At 42.5% G+C, this 12,901-nt stretch overlaps 1 protein-coding gene across 2 annotated transcripts in view; it reads left to right on the forward strand.

Annotated features, from left to right (window-relative positions):
* si:dkey-91m11.5 (PH_BCR_vertebrate and RhoGAP_Bcr domain-containing protein) overlaps nucleotides 1-12,901 on the forward strand; it is a 32,642-nt gene that overhangs the window by 5,696 nt on the left and 14,045 nt on the right. For both annotated transcript variants that reach the window (XM_053420469.1, XM_053420470.1), the window contains exons 2-4: nucleotides 9,116-9,297; nucleotides 10,837-10,941; nucleotides 11,855-12,040. In XM_053420469.1, the coding sequence (XP_053276444.1) occupies nucleotides 9,116-9,297; nucleotides 10,837-10,941; nucleotides 11,855-12,040 (473 nt within the window). The remainder of the gene's footprint in view (nucleotides 1-9,115; nucleotides 9,298-10,836; nucleotides 10,942-11,854; nucleotides 12,041-12,901) is intronic.

Here is a 12,901-nt window from a genome sequence, read left to right on the forward strand (position 1 = left end):
GAAGAATAAATGTTGTCTCCCAGTTTCTGGTTATCTAGGCCGGTTGTCGAGCCTCGCTCAGAATAGAGCTGGTGATTAGCTGTGGGCCCTTTTAAGGAGGCCACCTCTCTGATGGGTCTATTTTGCCATAATTAATTATCATCATGGCACTGACATGCCTGTAGCCACAGCTTTCTTTTCCATTAGTTTAATCATAATCCCTCTCCAGAAAAAAAAATCATCTGAAAAGTGTCTTTTTGTGATGGGAATAGCTGAGCTTGTCGTAGCCAGGATATGGCACAGGTTCTGTGTGTCGACCGGTCCGCCTTTGTCGGTAGTGACATTAATAGAAAGTGTCTGTGTGTCTGAAAGGTGATGAAGTCTGTCTGAATTCCTTGGCAACAGTCCAGAGGTGGGCACCGCTTGCTGCCTCAGCAGAAGTCACACTGGTGCTGGTCCTCGCTCCCGACTCATGAATATTTCAGGTCCCTGTAGGAAGCTCAGACAGAGCTATCATTGTACCTGAGCATCAACATCTGAGGTTTAGTGGTCAAGGAAGTTAAAGTATTTCAGCCTCTCCCTCTCCTGGAGTAAATGTAGGCCCACCAGAGGAAGTGCTGTCGGCCCTTGTGGGCACCCGTGTGTGTGTGTGTGTGTGTGTGTGTGTATGACTGTGTGTGTGAGTGTAAGTGTAAGTAAGACACCTGTTCTTCTGTGCAGTGTACTGGGGAAAGTGGTCAAAAGCTGGCAGGCCATCAGTAGGGCAGGCCAGCTGCTCTCACAGCAAAAGCCCTGAATAGCCTTTTTGTTCTGGTCCCTCTATCAGAAAACAGATCAAAAAACACTTTTTAGAAACTAAGCAACACCGCTTACATGAGATGTCCATATTAGCTCCTTGGTCCACACAAAAAAATGCACATTTCCATAGATAAAGCTTCATAGAAAAACAAATCTCTGGCATATATATGAGCTTGGAGGCCTCCCTCGGCTCAGTGATCCTCCCTCGTGCTCTGCCTCAGCCTTCTACTCCTGCAGTCTCAGCTCCCCCCCCCTGGTCCCACTCAAAGGGTCCTCTGTGCTGCTGGCTGGCAGGCCAAGTGTTTATGGAATGTCTCAGCTGCTTGTGGGGTGTGTAGGGGGGAAACAGCTAATGAAATGTTAAGTGTTGTATGAGTTCACCTCTCTCACATCAGCCTGACCCATGGAGCGTGTTGTGTCACCAGCCAGTGGAGTTTGTTTTAGTCAAAATGCTCTGTCGCACAGTGAGTCCGGTCAGTACGAGAGGGAGACAGCAAGTGAGTCTGAACACTTTAGTCCTATAGTCGAGTATATGAAACCATTTAAAGGGGAGGTCCAGGGGTCTGTTGTACTTCCAAAAAGAATAGTCAAAACTGTAGCGGCTGAGTCTGAGATATCCTGACTCTGATCTTTTATTATCTTATAGTGAAAAATTATCATTTTATTATTCCTTAAAAAACATTGGTTTGTGTCATTAAAATGTCTATTTGTAAATTATGACCACAAGAGAATACAACCTGAGAGACATAACTACATGAATAGTGTATTTCATAATAAAAATGTCTTTTAAAAGATCTAAATAGTTACGAGATGTCGTGACGTGGGTTTTCGGTTGGAGGTCCGTACGTCAGCCTTAGCACAACTTTATCTCGAGGTTCTACAATTTTGTCGTTGACCGAACTAAATCAGAAGAATTTACAAACAGGGTTTATCCTGGATCGCTCGAAGAGAGAATCGATCTCTTTGTGACTGAGTTGTGAACTCACTGCGATTATAACCACATGGTTATCGAATTATTTGCTCATTTCATCGTCAAGATGAAATTGAAAGTGACGTTGTGTGACTCCTGTCCGTCATGGGGTGCTTTCAGTGCAGAGGCCTAGGCAGATGTGATAACTCACAGCTATGGTGGTGCTGTCTCTTTATTAAAAAAAAAATCAAATCAAATCAATCAACAGCGTGTGATTAATGTCCATAGCTGTGTCCCTATTCAGGGGTTGCCTGGCACATGGGCATTGACTACCAAGGTTGAACTGAAATTAGAGGATCTGGTCTAAAGAGGATTTCCGTGATCAGTTTCACCAGCTCATTTTGCCCTTATCGCTGTTGCCTAGTAACAGAGTTGCAGTAGGACACAACAAGAAAGTTTGAATGACATGGTTTTTTAACATGTATACTGTTGAGTGTGATACTCGAATATTTGACTACTCGTTGCTTGCCGGCACCATTACCACTTTGAAAAACGGTTCATCATTGAAGTGCAATGCATCCTGGGATAGGGCTGGGAAGGATCCATTCTTTGGACCTTTGTTTTATTGGTGATAGAGGGATGCATTTGTCAGCCACATTTTTAGGGGCCTTTGAAATGGGACAGCCTAATCATGCTGCTGTGTTCAGAGTTAGTCTTCGAATGTAGCCTCTGAAGGATGCAGCCTCTCGGGACACAGCTCACGTCTATAGCTTTTCTTTTTCACCACTCCTAGACAAAATCCACCCATGATGACATCACCATGACATCATTGGGGTATTTTTATTCCCTAAGAGTTAGAAAGCTCCACCAGAGCCACTGAATACATTATTTTACATGACAAAAAAGGCAACTCAACATCCATTCGATTTGTAATATATGTGTTTTCTATTGTAAATTCCTCATGTCCCAGTGCAGATCACCTTGAAGCCGTAAGAGACATTTCACTTAATTTCAAAGAATTAACAAGTTTTGTAACCAACAAAACAAATCAAGTGATTTGAAAATACCCTTTACCAGCTTGTATGACCCGAACATAATATAGTAAACCTGCATTCCTAGGCAGACTAGAGCTCGACCTGTCCCATTATGCCACGTCAGGTGAGGGCCCTTCACAAATATTTAATTCTGTTCAGACATGCAAATTAATATTTGATCGTACCTGGAGGTCACTGTGGCTTTTCATGTTGCTGCGTAAATTACTTAAGTGTGTTCTTCATTTGATGATAATATTCACAATAAAACTACTGAGGCTAAAGACTGGCCAGGCTCCAGGATACTTAATGGGCTTTTCAAACAAGTATTGAGATCAGAATCATTCTCTGAATTCTAAAAACCCAATAAGACTGTTTCATATTAGACGTGTTGCTGTTTCTTTTTGCAGCCGTAAAGCAAATCTGTGTATAACTAATGCGTGCATGTGCTCCATTGTGTGTTTATTTTAACAGGCTGGAACAATTATTGGGCTTTGATTTTCTCTGTGCTTAGGCACATTACAAGCAGTAGTCTGACCACCCTGAGCTATTTCAACACACAATGATTAGTAGGTGTGCTGAGCTGGGCGGCCAGTTCGGACCTACGCTGCTCAGTGACTGGCACTAATTTGAGGCTGCCCTACAACCGAGCAGAGGCGAGTGCTGGTGGGCCTCGCTGCCTTCACTGGCCCTGTGGTTTGAAGGGCCCCTCAGACCAGCAGACCCTTCAGATGAGCCAGGATGTGATGATGATGTGTTGGCTAGCAATTTCACAGTTTGCCAAAACACACAGGCGGTGTCTGTAATTGCAATAACAGATGTCCCAGTTACAGTATTAGGTTATAGGGGCACTGCATGCATTTTAGATGTCAACATTGATTCTCTACTCCTTGCGAGTACTGCACAGCCTGTGAATTGTTTATTGTCTTCTGTGGCTCTGGAGGATCTTTGTGAAGTCTGAGAAATTTACTGGAGAACCATCATGTGAGTAATCCCAGTTTGGAGAATACAACATGTAGCCAGTGCGGTTGCTCCAGAGATTGTTGTCTTGGTTGATCAGTTCAGCTCTGTAGTCTCTAAACACATTCATTGTCCCTAGAGGATGAACCCTGCTGACTTCTCCTGACTTATATCCTTTGGGGCCAACATGAGGTCAATGGTTTCTTATCAAAAAACTTTGAAAGCTAATTTGGCTTTCCATGGAAAATCTCCTGTCTTTTCGTCAGGTCAAATTAGTCCCCCAAAAAATCTCTGGATTTGGTAAAACACACCTCCTAAAGGTCTGCATGTTGGCATCATCACTCTGAGCATGTTAGCATACTGACGGTAGCATTTAGCCGAAAGCTTTGCTAGCATGGCTGTAAACTTATCTTGTTAATAAAAAGACTATGTTACCAACATAGTTAGTAGCTTAATTGGAAATGCAGGCTTCGGAAGTCTAACCCACACTAAATGACATGACATCATTCAAGTCTGATTCTTGAAAGTCATTCAACTTGGCACTGTGGGAGTGCAAAACCTACATGGACCAGTAATGGTTGGAAAGTTCTTCCTCAGTATAGTGGTGGGATTCAGGTAAAACCTTTGTGCAGTGCATTTGTCAAAATTTTTCCATTTGGCATGAAGTGAGGAACAAACTCCAGTGCCACTGTCCAGGGTCACCACATCTAGTGTCTGAAAGGCCATCACCCTTCAGCCGGCTCCCCTCTGTTTGCTCTCCCGGCCTCTACTGTTTCCCCGGTGACCGCACAGTCTGGAGGTGAATCCATTTGCTGGAGCCATAAAGTGGTGCTAAGCTTTTAACAACATCTCACATTGGCATCTTCTGGCCGCTTTTATTCCAAATGTGCAACTTTTCTCTCCTGATCTATACAGCCATTAGAGAGGTGACACAAAGGCTGTCCTTCATTGTGCCTTATTTTAACTCTGCGGTAAATTATAGATGCTTAAATCTCATTTCCAGCCCTTTCTGTGCTGGATCGATCAACACATTTGCTGTGTGGAGTTTATTTTTGGTAGCTTGCGATCTAAATTCTGTCCATCAGCTGACTGGCTTTACTGACTGGTCAATATGTTCACAGTGGGGAACATTAAGTGGGCTCTGATTCTCTCTTTTTGTCAGAGCATTACAAATAGAAGCCTCTCCCCCTCAAGCTATTTAAACACACTGATCGGTGATCAGTCAATGTGTCAGCCTGGGCAGAACTGTGCTATTTCCAAGTCGTGAAATGGGGAATTATGGATGCTACTATTCTGGTTCCAGGTCTTTCTGGAATGAATCCATTGACCTCTTCACTCTTTGATTTTTATTTCCGAAAACTGTTTTTTTCCAGCACCAATCATCCCTCCACTTAATTAAATGTCCTGCTGTGAAGCACAGTGCTTTTGTGTCCGTGCCACACGATGATGGCAATCTCAATTGAAAACATTTCCGAGTTAAAATGAAAGCGTCCCTCCCTCGCTTCTTGCTTCTTGATTCTGAGTGTTGGCGTCATGTTGGGGAATAAGACCACATGATTACTTCTGTGATAGTGACTCTGATGCTGTGACGCTGTCTTGGCCGCACATCTGTCACTCCCTCTCTGTGGATTAGGATTAGGGCCTTCAGTGCGTCTTTGCTATGTCATCAATAGGACATCCAACTCCCCCCCCCCCCCCCCCCCCCCCCCCCCCTCATTAAACTGCTGTGATTTTCCTCTGAACATGGCTCTTGTTTACAAGCTGCAGGAAGGAACAACGTTTCAGGATGACTGATATTCTCCAAAAGCAGCACTGGAGAGTTTTGCCACTCCTTAGGATGTGGTGTATTGTGTGTGTAAAAGGTGCTTCCAACTAAAACAAATCTTCTTCTTTTTTTCTTAAAGATTTTCAGTAATCTGACATCTATTAGACCATGGCGTGTGGGAGTAGTCAGTTAAATGAAGTTCTTGAAAAACGGGATTACAGAGTTCAGAGACAGTCCAAAACAAAATCAGCTTCCCTCTGATCCATGGCTCCATGCACACAGCTCACATCTGCAACTGCTGGGCTTAGCAATCTTATATAATGTCATTACAATATATGTATTACAGCTCTGTGGCCAAGTTTAAACCATTTTAAGCTGCTGCTAGTTGGGCCTGGGACAGAACGAGGCAGATCGTTGAACACCTGAAATTGCTTTCCCCACACTCCTGTGATACTTTGTAAATGATTCCCCTTGAATGGAAACAAGACACAACATTATTTTTACACTGTGATTCCTCACGTGTAGCCCTTTGTATAAACACTGTGTTATTGTGACATTATTTTCACTTTTAAATTGATTGAAGAAGTGAATATATTATAGAATCACTTTTTAATAGAGATTGATAGATCAGCTGTGCTAAAAAATATCCTCTGAATTATGAAAGATCTGTATTAACATATTAGATCATATAATATCTTCCAATTTCACTGTTAAAGGCGATGAAAGTCAATAATTAAAAATGAATTACACACCTGGCATTGCAAAAAAGGCTTTGAAGCAACCTTTGGACCATAATAAGTTATTTGGAGATCAGAGTTGTAGAAAATATAATTCAAAAGTCAAGTTAATAGGTCGAATTTTTGTAAAATTCAGGCTGTGTGTCTGTTGACATAAATAATGACTGGATAGAGCTTACATCTAAAAGACAGACTAGAATATATACTGTATTGCTCTGTAAAGCCTACTGTATATACTGAATCAATACCCAGATGTAAAAGACCCTTTAAATAATAATTAATTATTTAAAAGTTGGTGTTGGCCTGAAAAGTTCTCTCCTATGTAACGAGTATGCCTCTTTTAGTTAGTTTGAGGTTGTAAAGGGCCACTTCTACTAATTGTTCAGTGTTTCACAATCAGAGCAAACAAAAGACATGCGACAGGGTTTCACAGAGAAACGAGCGGTGGTGAAATGTCAGTCAAGAATGGGTCTACACAAACAAAGGAGTGTAAATAAATCTATTATACATGCACTTTGACCAGCAAAACCAGTTTGACAGTGTTTTACAGACAAAGTACAATCTTTCCATTTGGATGTAAACTCTTTTGAGTTATCTTATATGTGAACATGCTAACCATGACCATACTTGAACGTCAGTGTGTTCGTGTGGATGTGCGTATGTGTGTGTGTGTGTGTGTGTTAGGAGTGGGGGTGGGAGCTGTTTGTGAAAAGATGACCTTGTGCAGAAAGCCTGTTTCCGCTCTAGAGCAGATGAATTGCTGAATTTTCCGGAAGGACCTGCCCGGACACTTCCACAGTGGCGATTCTTGCGATCGCTACAGAACAACGGCGCACACTGAGGATCTATTGTGATGTCCACTTTCTCACACTGCCACAGCCAATATAGCTCTGGGTATTTAAAAATGTCCTTCTAAAGGACAGAGAGGGCTCAGTATGTTAAGACTGCAGAATGAAGTTTTAAACCCTAACACAGTGTTTTCTGGCTGTTTCTTTTTCCTCTGGAAGGAGATAGTTTGTGGCTCTGATGCTGCTGCCCAAGAGAGGATGTGTTATTCATCCAGTGCCGGGCCTGATGTATAATCTCACTGGAGCACAGAGTGCCCTTTCACATGGACTTCCCCTGTGTTTAGTAGCTGCTTGGCCTGCTGTAGTCTCTTCCTCAGCAGTCAATGCAGCTCTCTGCTAAGCCTCTGTGTGTGTGTGTGTGTGTGTGTGTGTGTGTGTGTGTGTGTGTGTGTGTGTGTGTGTGTGTGTGTGTGTGTGTGTGTGTGTGTGTGTGTGTGTGTGTGTGTGTGTGTGTGTGTGTGTGTGTGTGTGTGTGTGTGTGTGTGTGTGTGTGTGTGTGTGTGTGTGTGTGTGTGTGAGAGAGTCAGTTTGTCACGATCTCTGTGGAAGTCATCCTGTCAGTATTCCTGTCTTCCAGGCCTCTACTGGGTGACTCGGCTTTATCCTCCCCCTTGTTTCCGGAATCCTCTCTTTCCTGTTTTCGGGCCAAGTCGATCCAGTTATGTATCCTCTTCTTTGAATACCTGCCTCCACATTACCAGACGTGGGTTTCTTACAGCTTGTTTTACAGCTGTTTGAGATCTCTGCTGTACATCTTCCGACTGCCACATCATTGATGGTGATAATGATAATAATAATGATGAGAAATTCCTGTTGAGTCAGGGGTGGTTGCCGGTAATTACAGGGTGCCTAGCCTGTTTAGCTTCATCTTCAGGTTGTCCTAAAAGTTTGAAATCCCAGTGATGATGAGGACAACATGTATGTCTCATGTGTCACACTTCTTCCTCCCGCCGCACATGCTCATTGTGAGTATGGTGCAAAGTACAGGCTTCGATTCCTACAATGAACGTTTCTCATTCCCATTTTGCAAATAGTCCCGAGGAACTGTGTTGCTCTCTGGACTCGGAGACCTCTCCAAATTAAAAGACACACATAGTGAATATTACACTAGGCTACATATTGTCACTCATCCGGAAAACACTCAAAGACACTCTGTACACCCAGGCTGACAAGAGCATAGCACGTGTGTTGCCACTGCAGTTCCCCAGACTTATCCACTGGCCTGGCACCAGCCCTCGGCGGCTGGCACAGGCCACGTGGTGAGATTGTACAGGTCACAGGTTTATGGAGGTTAAATGAGGGTTTGATATAAAGACAGATGGCAGGAAAAGATGCAGTGATTATTGTGGTTGTTATGACAGATGCTATTGGACACGGACGCACTCTTAATATTCAGGGGAAATATCAGCAGCAACTCACAATATACTGTAATGCTGTCATGGCCGGATTGACACATTCAACGCCTGTGGGAAAAAATGAACACAGGGGCCCCACTTGCCCCTTGTTCACTGTACATTGTCACATTTAAGAGCCTGTCCTGTTTAGTTCCCACAGCAGACCACAGGGCCGCGATAGCTAACACTGCCGTAAAGCGGAATAATTGATGTTTTTGTTGTATTTGTTGTTGAAAAAATGTTGCAGTCTGTGTGTTTCCTGCTCTGTTCACCAGCCTGTTGTCGTTTGGTGATGAGCTGGTAGTGTCCAGTGGGTTTATGAGAGCATTTCTACCCAGACCAGCAGCTTCCTTTAACTGGAAACTGGTAAAATCGCAGCAACTTTTCCAAAACCTCGCCTGCAGTTTCCACAAAAATGTTACACGATAAATTTTTTGTTATTTTATCACTTTTAATTATACTGTGGTTTCTGCCTGTTTTTGTTTGTCTGTCATTTCTGATGACACTGTAGTGAACTGTGGGAAGGAATCTTCACAATCGTCATATTTCAGTTGCTAAACAGCTTTTTTAGCCTCACCCACTATGACTACCATCAGATTTTTTTTTTCTTCAAATTGCAGCATGTCTCCTTGTTTACAACGTGATAATGACACACCATGTGACTATTGTCCTTTGTTTGACTGTTTCTCACAGAGGCTCCCTACAACGAGACGCCTCTGTCTTACGGATATGACCTGGAGCACTCAGAGGAGCACCAGCCTCGCCTCGACCCTCTGTCCTACACTGGATCTCCTTCCTCCTCTCCACGGCTGCGCTCAAAGAGCCGGAGTAGCCGAGACACGCAGTCCTCGGGCTCTCTGGAATCCACGCTGTCGGTAATGCTACTGGGTCAACTCCCAATCAACTTGTATGACACGTCAACTGTCTCTCTGCGCTCACTGTGCTGCAGCAGCGCTCTCTTTGCTATGTTGTCCTTCACTGTCATCTCAACAGTAGCTATGGCTTTTTGTTCTGTGCTGAATAGTTGTCGACATAGTGCGTGATATTATTTATTCTACTATCCATGTGTTGGAGGAATCCTGAAATTCCTCCTCGGTTTTGTGTCAAACCCATGCCTGTTATAGTGCAAGGGTTTCACTAAGTAAGACCAAATCTTCCTATAAATCTTGTGCTTCAAAGAGGTTCTGCTATTTATTCTAGTTATGTGTGTTTGCATATAGGTCACAAACTTGAAGAAATCTACAATTTGTTGGTTTATAGTAGAGGATTTGCTCCTGCTTTGTGTTTTGTCCTATGACAAAAAACACTAGATTTTCTACAAAACCTTAATGACGTTAATGCAACGTAGAGGTGACCAGTCTTCACATTAATGGTCTTGTTTGTTTATTAAACTGTCATCAACACTGTATTTTAAGGTACTCTCAGGTAAGTAAGTATAACACTTGTACAAAACTATGAGATTTGCAAGACAGATTGTAAAAGAATTTTCAAAATCAAAGCAAAAGAGGCCAAAGTATCCTGACTTTTGGTTCCTAACTGGGGCAATTTCCAAAACATTTTCCATCATGCAACCATTGTTTTTGTTTGTTTGTTCTCATTAGATTTACATTTCTGCAGACTCCTCCAGAGCCACAGCAGACGTTATACAACTGTTTAAATGCACTTAGTGTTACATTTCATGATGAGTAAGCTAAACTTCATGTGTAAAACCAGTCGAGTGTCCCTTTCGGAAAACCAACAAAAGAAAAGCCCTCTAGCAAGGCATTAAAACAGCCGCTGCAGCTGAGGCATCCCGAGGCCGACAGAGTTCACCATGCAGAGACCAGATGGGAGTGCTTTTCAGCATGACACAGGGCGTTGTTGAGAGACTGGATGTGATGAGTGAGCATACTGTGGGCAACAGATGTTAAAAAGAGATGTAGCTCCCCTCTGCCTCAGCTGTGTTCCTGTCCTATCTGTGGTAACCTCATCCTCTGATGTACACTCTTAATGATCTTCAAATTCTACATATTAGGGGCGTGGGGATGGCGGGGTCACACAGCATTCTTTATATAGCTAATATAACAGGAGAGCTTGATACCGCCCCTCTTGGCCAGTGAATTTCTTACTGACATGATGACTGATGGATTTGACCTGTTTTGGAATAACAACCCCTCGACTAGAAACACATTTGTCTTCCTCAAGATGCTTGGAGTCTCTGGTGCAAGCCGCGTGGAATCTTCCACTCCCACAGACTTTAATCAAATCTGCTCCGTCCTAATCCCCCAACAACAATAATACCAGCACCCAGGGGCTTGCAGAGGTGTGGGGGTGGATGGTTCACATATCCCATGTCGACATCAGTTTTCTCTCTTACCCTGCTTCCTCCCTTCATGTTTGCCAATCGTTTGCTCTCTCCACCATGTGTGCATCAGGTGGAGTTGGATCAAGAGAAGGGGCTGGAGATGAGGAAGTGGGTTTTGTCAGGAATCCTGGCCAGTGAGGAGACCTACCTCAGCCACCTGGAGGCGCTACTGATAGTATGTCTCACTCATAACACACAAACAATAAAAGTCTTTCCTGAGCTCTTTAAGTGTAGACAGAAAATTAGTTGAAATAAAACAAATGGTTATAACGACATTAAAAACTGATATAGCATCTATTATGTTTGTTTAGTATTTCTCAAAACACTTGTGCATTCTATATATTGTATATTGGTGTTTCATATATAAACTTATATATTTATATGTATTATATATTTAAATAATATACTATGTATATACTTTTTGATCACAAAAGAGTTGAATTGATAAACAGTACATTGCATGCCACAACCTCAACCTTACTTGATCTTGTATGTAGCTTATGTTGCCTATCTTTACCTAACTTAGTTAACGAACCATTGCTTAATATGTAACTGACGTTTACTTAGTTTCTGAATATATATAACATTTGATTGAGGATCAAATTTTTCCTTTTACAAATTCTAATTTGAACTCAACGCTAATACTGTAAAACACACTCTTGTTTTATGCTCTTTAATACTGACAGTTTTCTGACTTTCTGCCTCTTGTGTGACTGTTACACTAGATTCTGGGAAATTCCATTGTCCTGAAATGTTTTCTTTACATGATAACACAGTTTTAAATGTTAGATTCTACTGCTAGTTCCACCACACTCTGTGTCAAGTGAGATATATGACAAGAAGAAACACTCCCCTGCACAATTTTATGCATTAGGGGGTTTTGTTGCTCCAGCCATAAATTTGCTGACATTAGCTAACGAAAGCTACACCAGCTCATTAAAGGCCATTCAAACTGTGCTATAATTTAATCTCACTGGTAAAGGTTTTGTTAAAGGCTAGCTTAAAGTCCTGATGATTCTTTTTTTTTTCATAATGCGTATTCAGTGACTGTTTTCAAATATGTTCTGTTTGATTCTTTATTTGTCCAGCCAATGAAGCCTCTGAAGGCGGCAGCCACAACTTCCCAGCCGATGCTGACCGTGCAGCAGATAGAAACCATCTTCTTCAAAGTACCAGAGCTTCATGAGATCCACAAGGACTTCTATGATGCTCTGCTCCCCCGAGTGCAGGACTGGAGCCACCAGCAGTGTGTTGGCGACCTCTTCCAGAAACTGGTACGGAGATTATGTTCATGTTTGGTTCAGCAGGGCCTTCAAAAACAAAAACAACTACTTGAGTATGTGAAAGCGGCTTTGACACAGCGAAAGAGTGTGTCAAAGCCATAGAGAGTAATCTGGTAATACAATGACACTGGAAATCCATTTCACAAATATAAATTTTTTTGGGGGTGGAATTATTTCAAGATATAATTTTGAAAGAAAACATGTTCTGACAGTGCTAAAGCTAAAGCAACAAAAACCTGTTTCACCGATTCTTTTAACTGACCCTGAACGCACCACAATACTGTCAGCAAACGTAAATCCAAAGTAAATGAGGACCTTAAGGAGCAATGGAATACAAAGAATCTGATTTGATTGAAATCGGCTCAGTACAGAGAGACAAACCCCTCAGCTGACTTTGAACCCTGATCTGGATCAGACGCCCAAGCATCAAACAACATGAAACCTCACAGCATCAAATTGCACGTTGGTTCTTCATCAAACAGACCAACATTAGTCAAAATCTGTAACTTTGAGAAACTAATTATAGCACTCCTTAAATGTCATGCCTTGATCATTAATGGTCGTTAAAATAAGGGGAGATTTTTCTGGGTAGAGAAAGGTGGGAGTCGGTGGCTGTTAGTAATGCTCCGTGGATCTTGCAGTGCACACATGAGTAGACTGCTTGGAGTCATCTCCCGGACAGATAAAAGCCTCGCTGCGCCACAGGACAAGTAGTAAAGGAGAACAAAATGCTCCATAGGAGGTCGCTGAGTAAGAGCTACCTCAGTGTTGGCTGTTGGACGGAGATGAAAACGCTCGTACGCTACATGGATGCATGTGTAGACATGGGAGCCAACACTGTACTTTGCTGAA

This window comes from Pleuronectes platessa, chromosome 4, assembly GCF_947347685.1.
Source record: "Pleuronectes platessa chromosome 4, fPlePla1.1, whole genome shotgun sequence".
NCBI lineage: Eukaryota > Metazoa > Chordata > Actinopteri > Pleuronectiformes > Pleuronectidae > Pleuronectes > Pleuronectes platessa.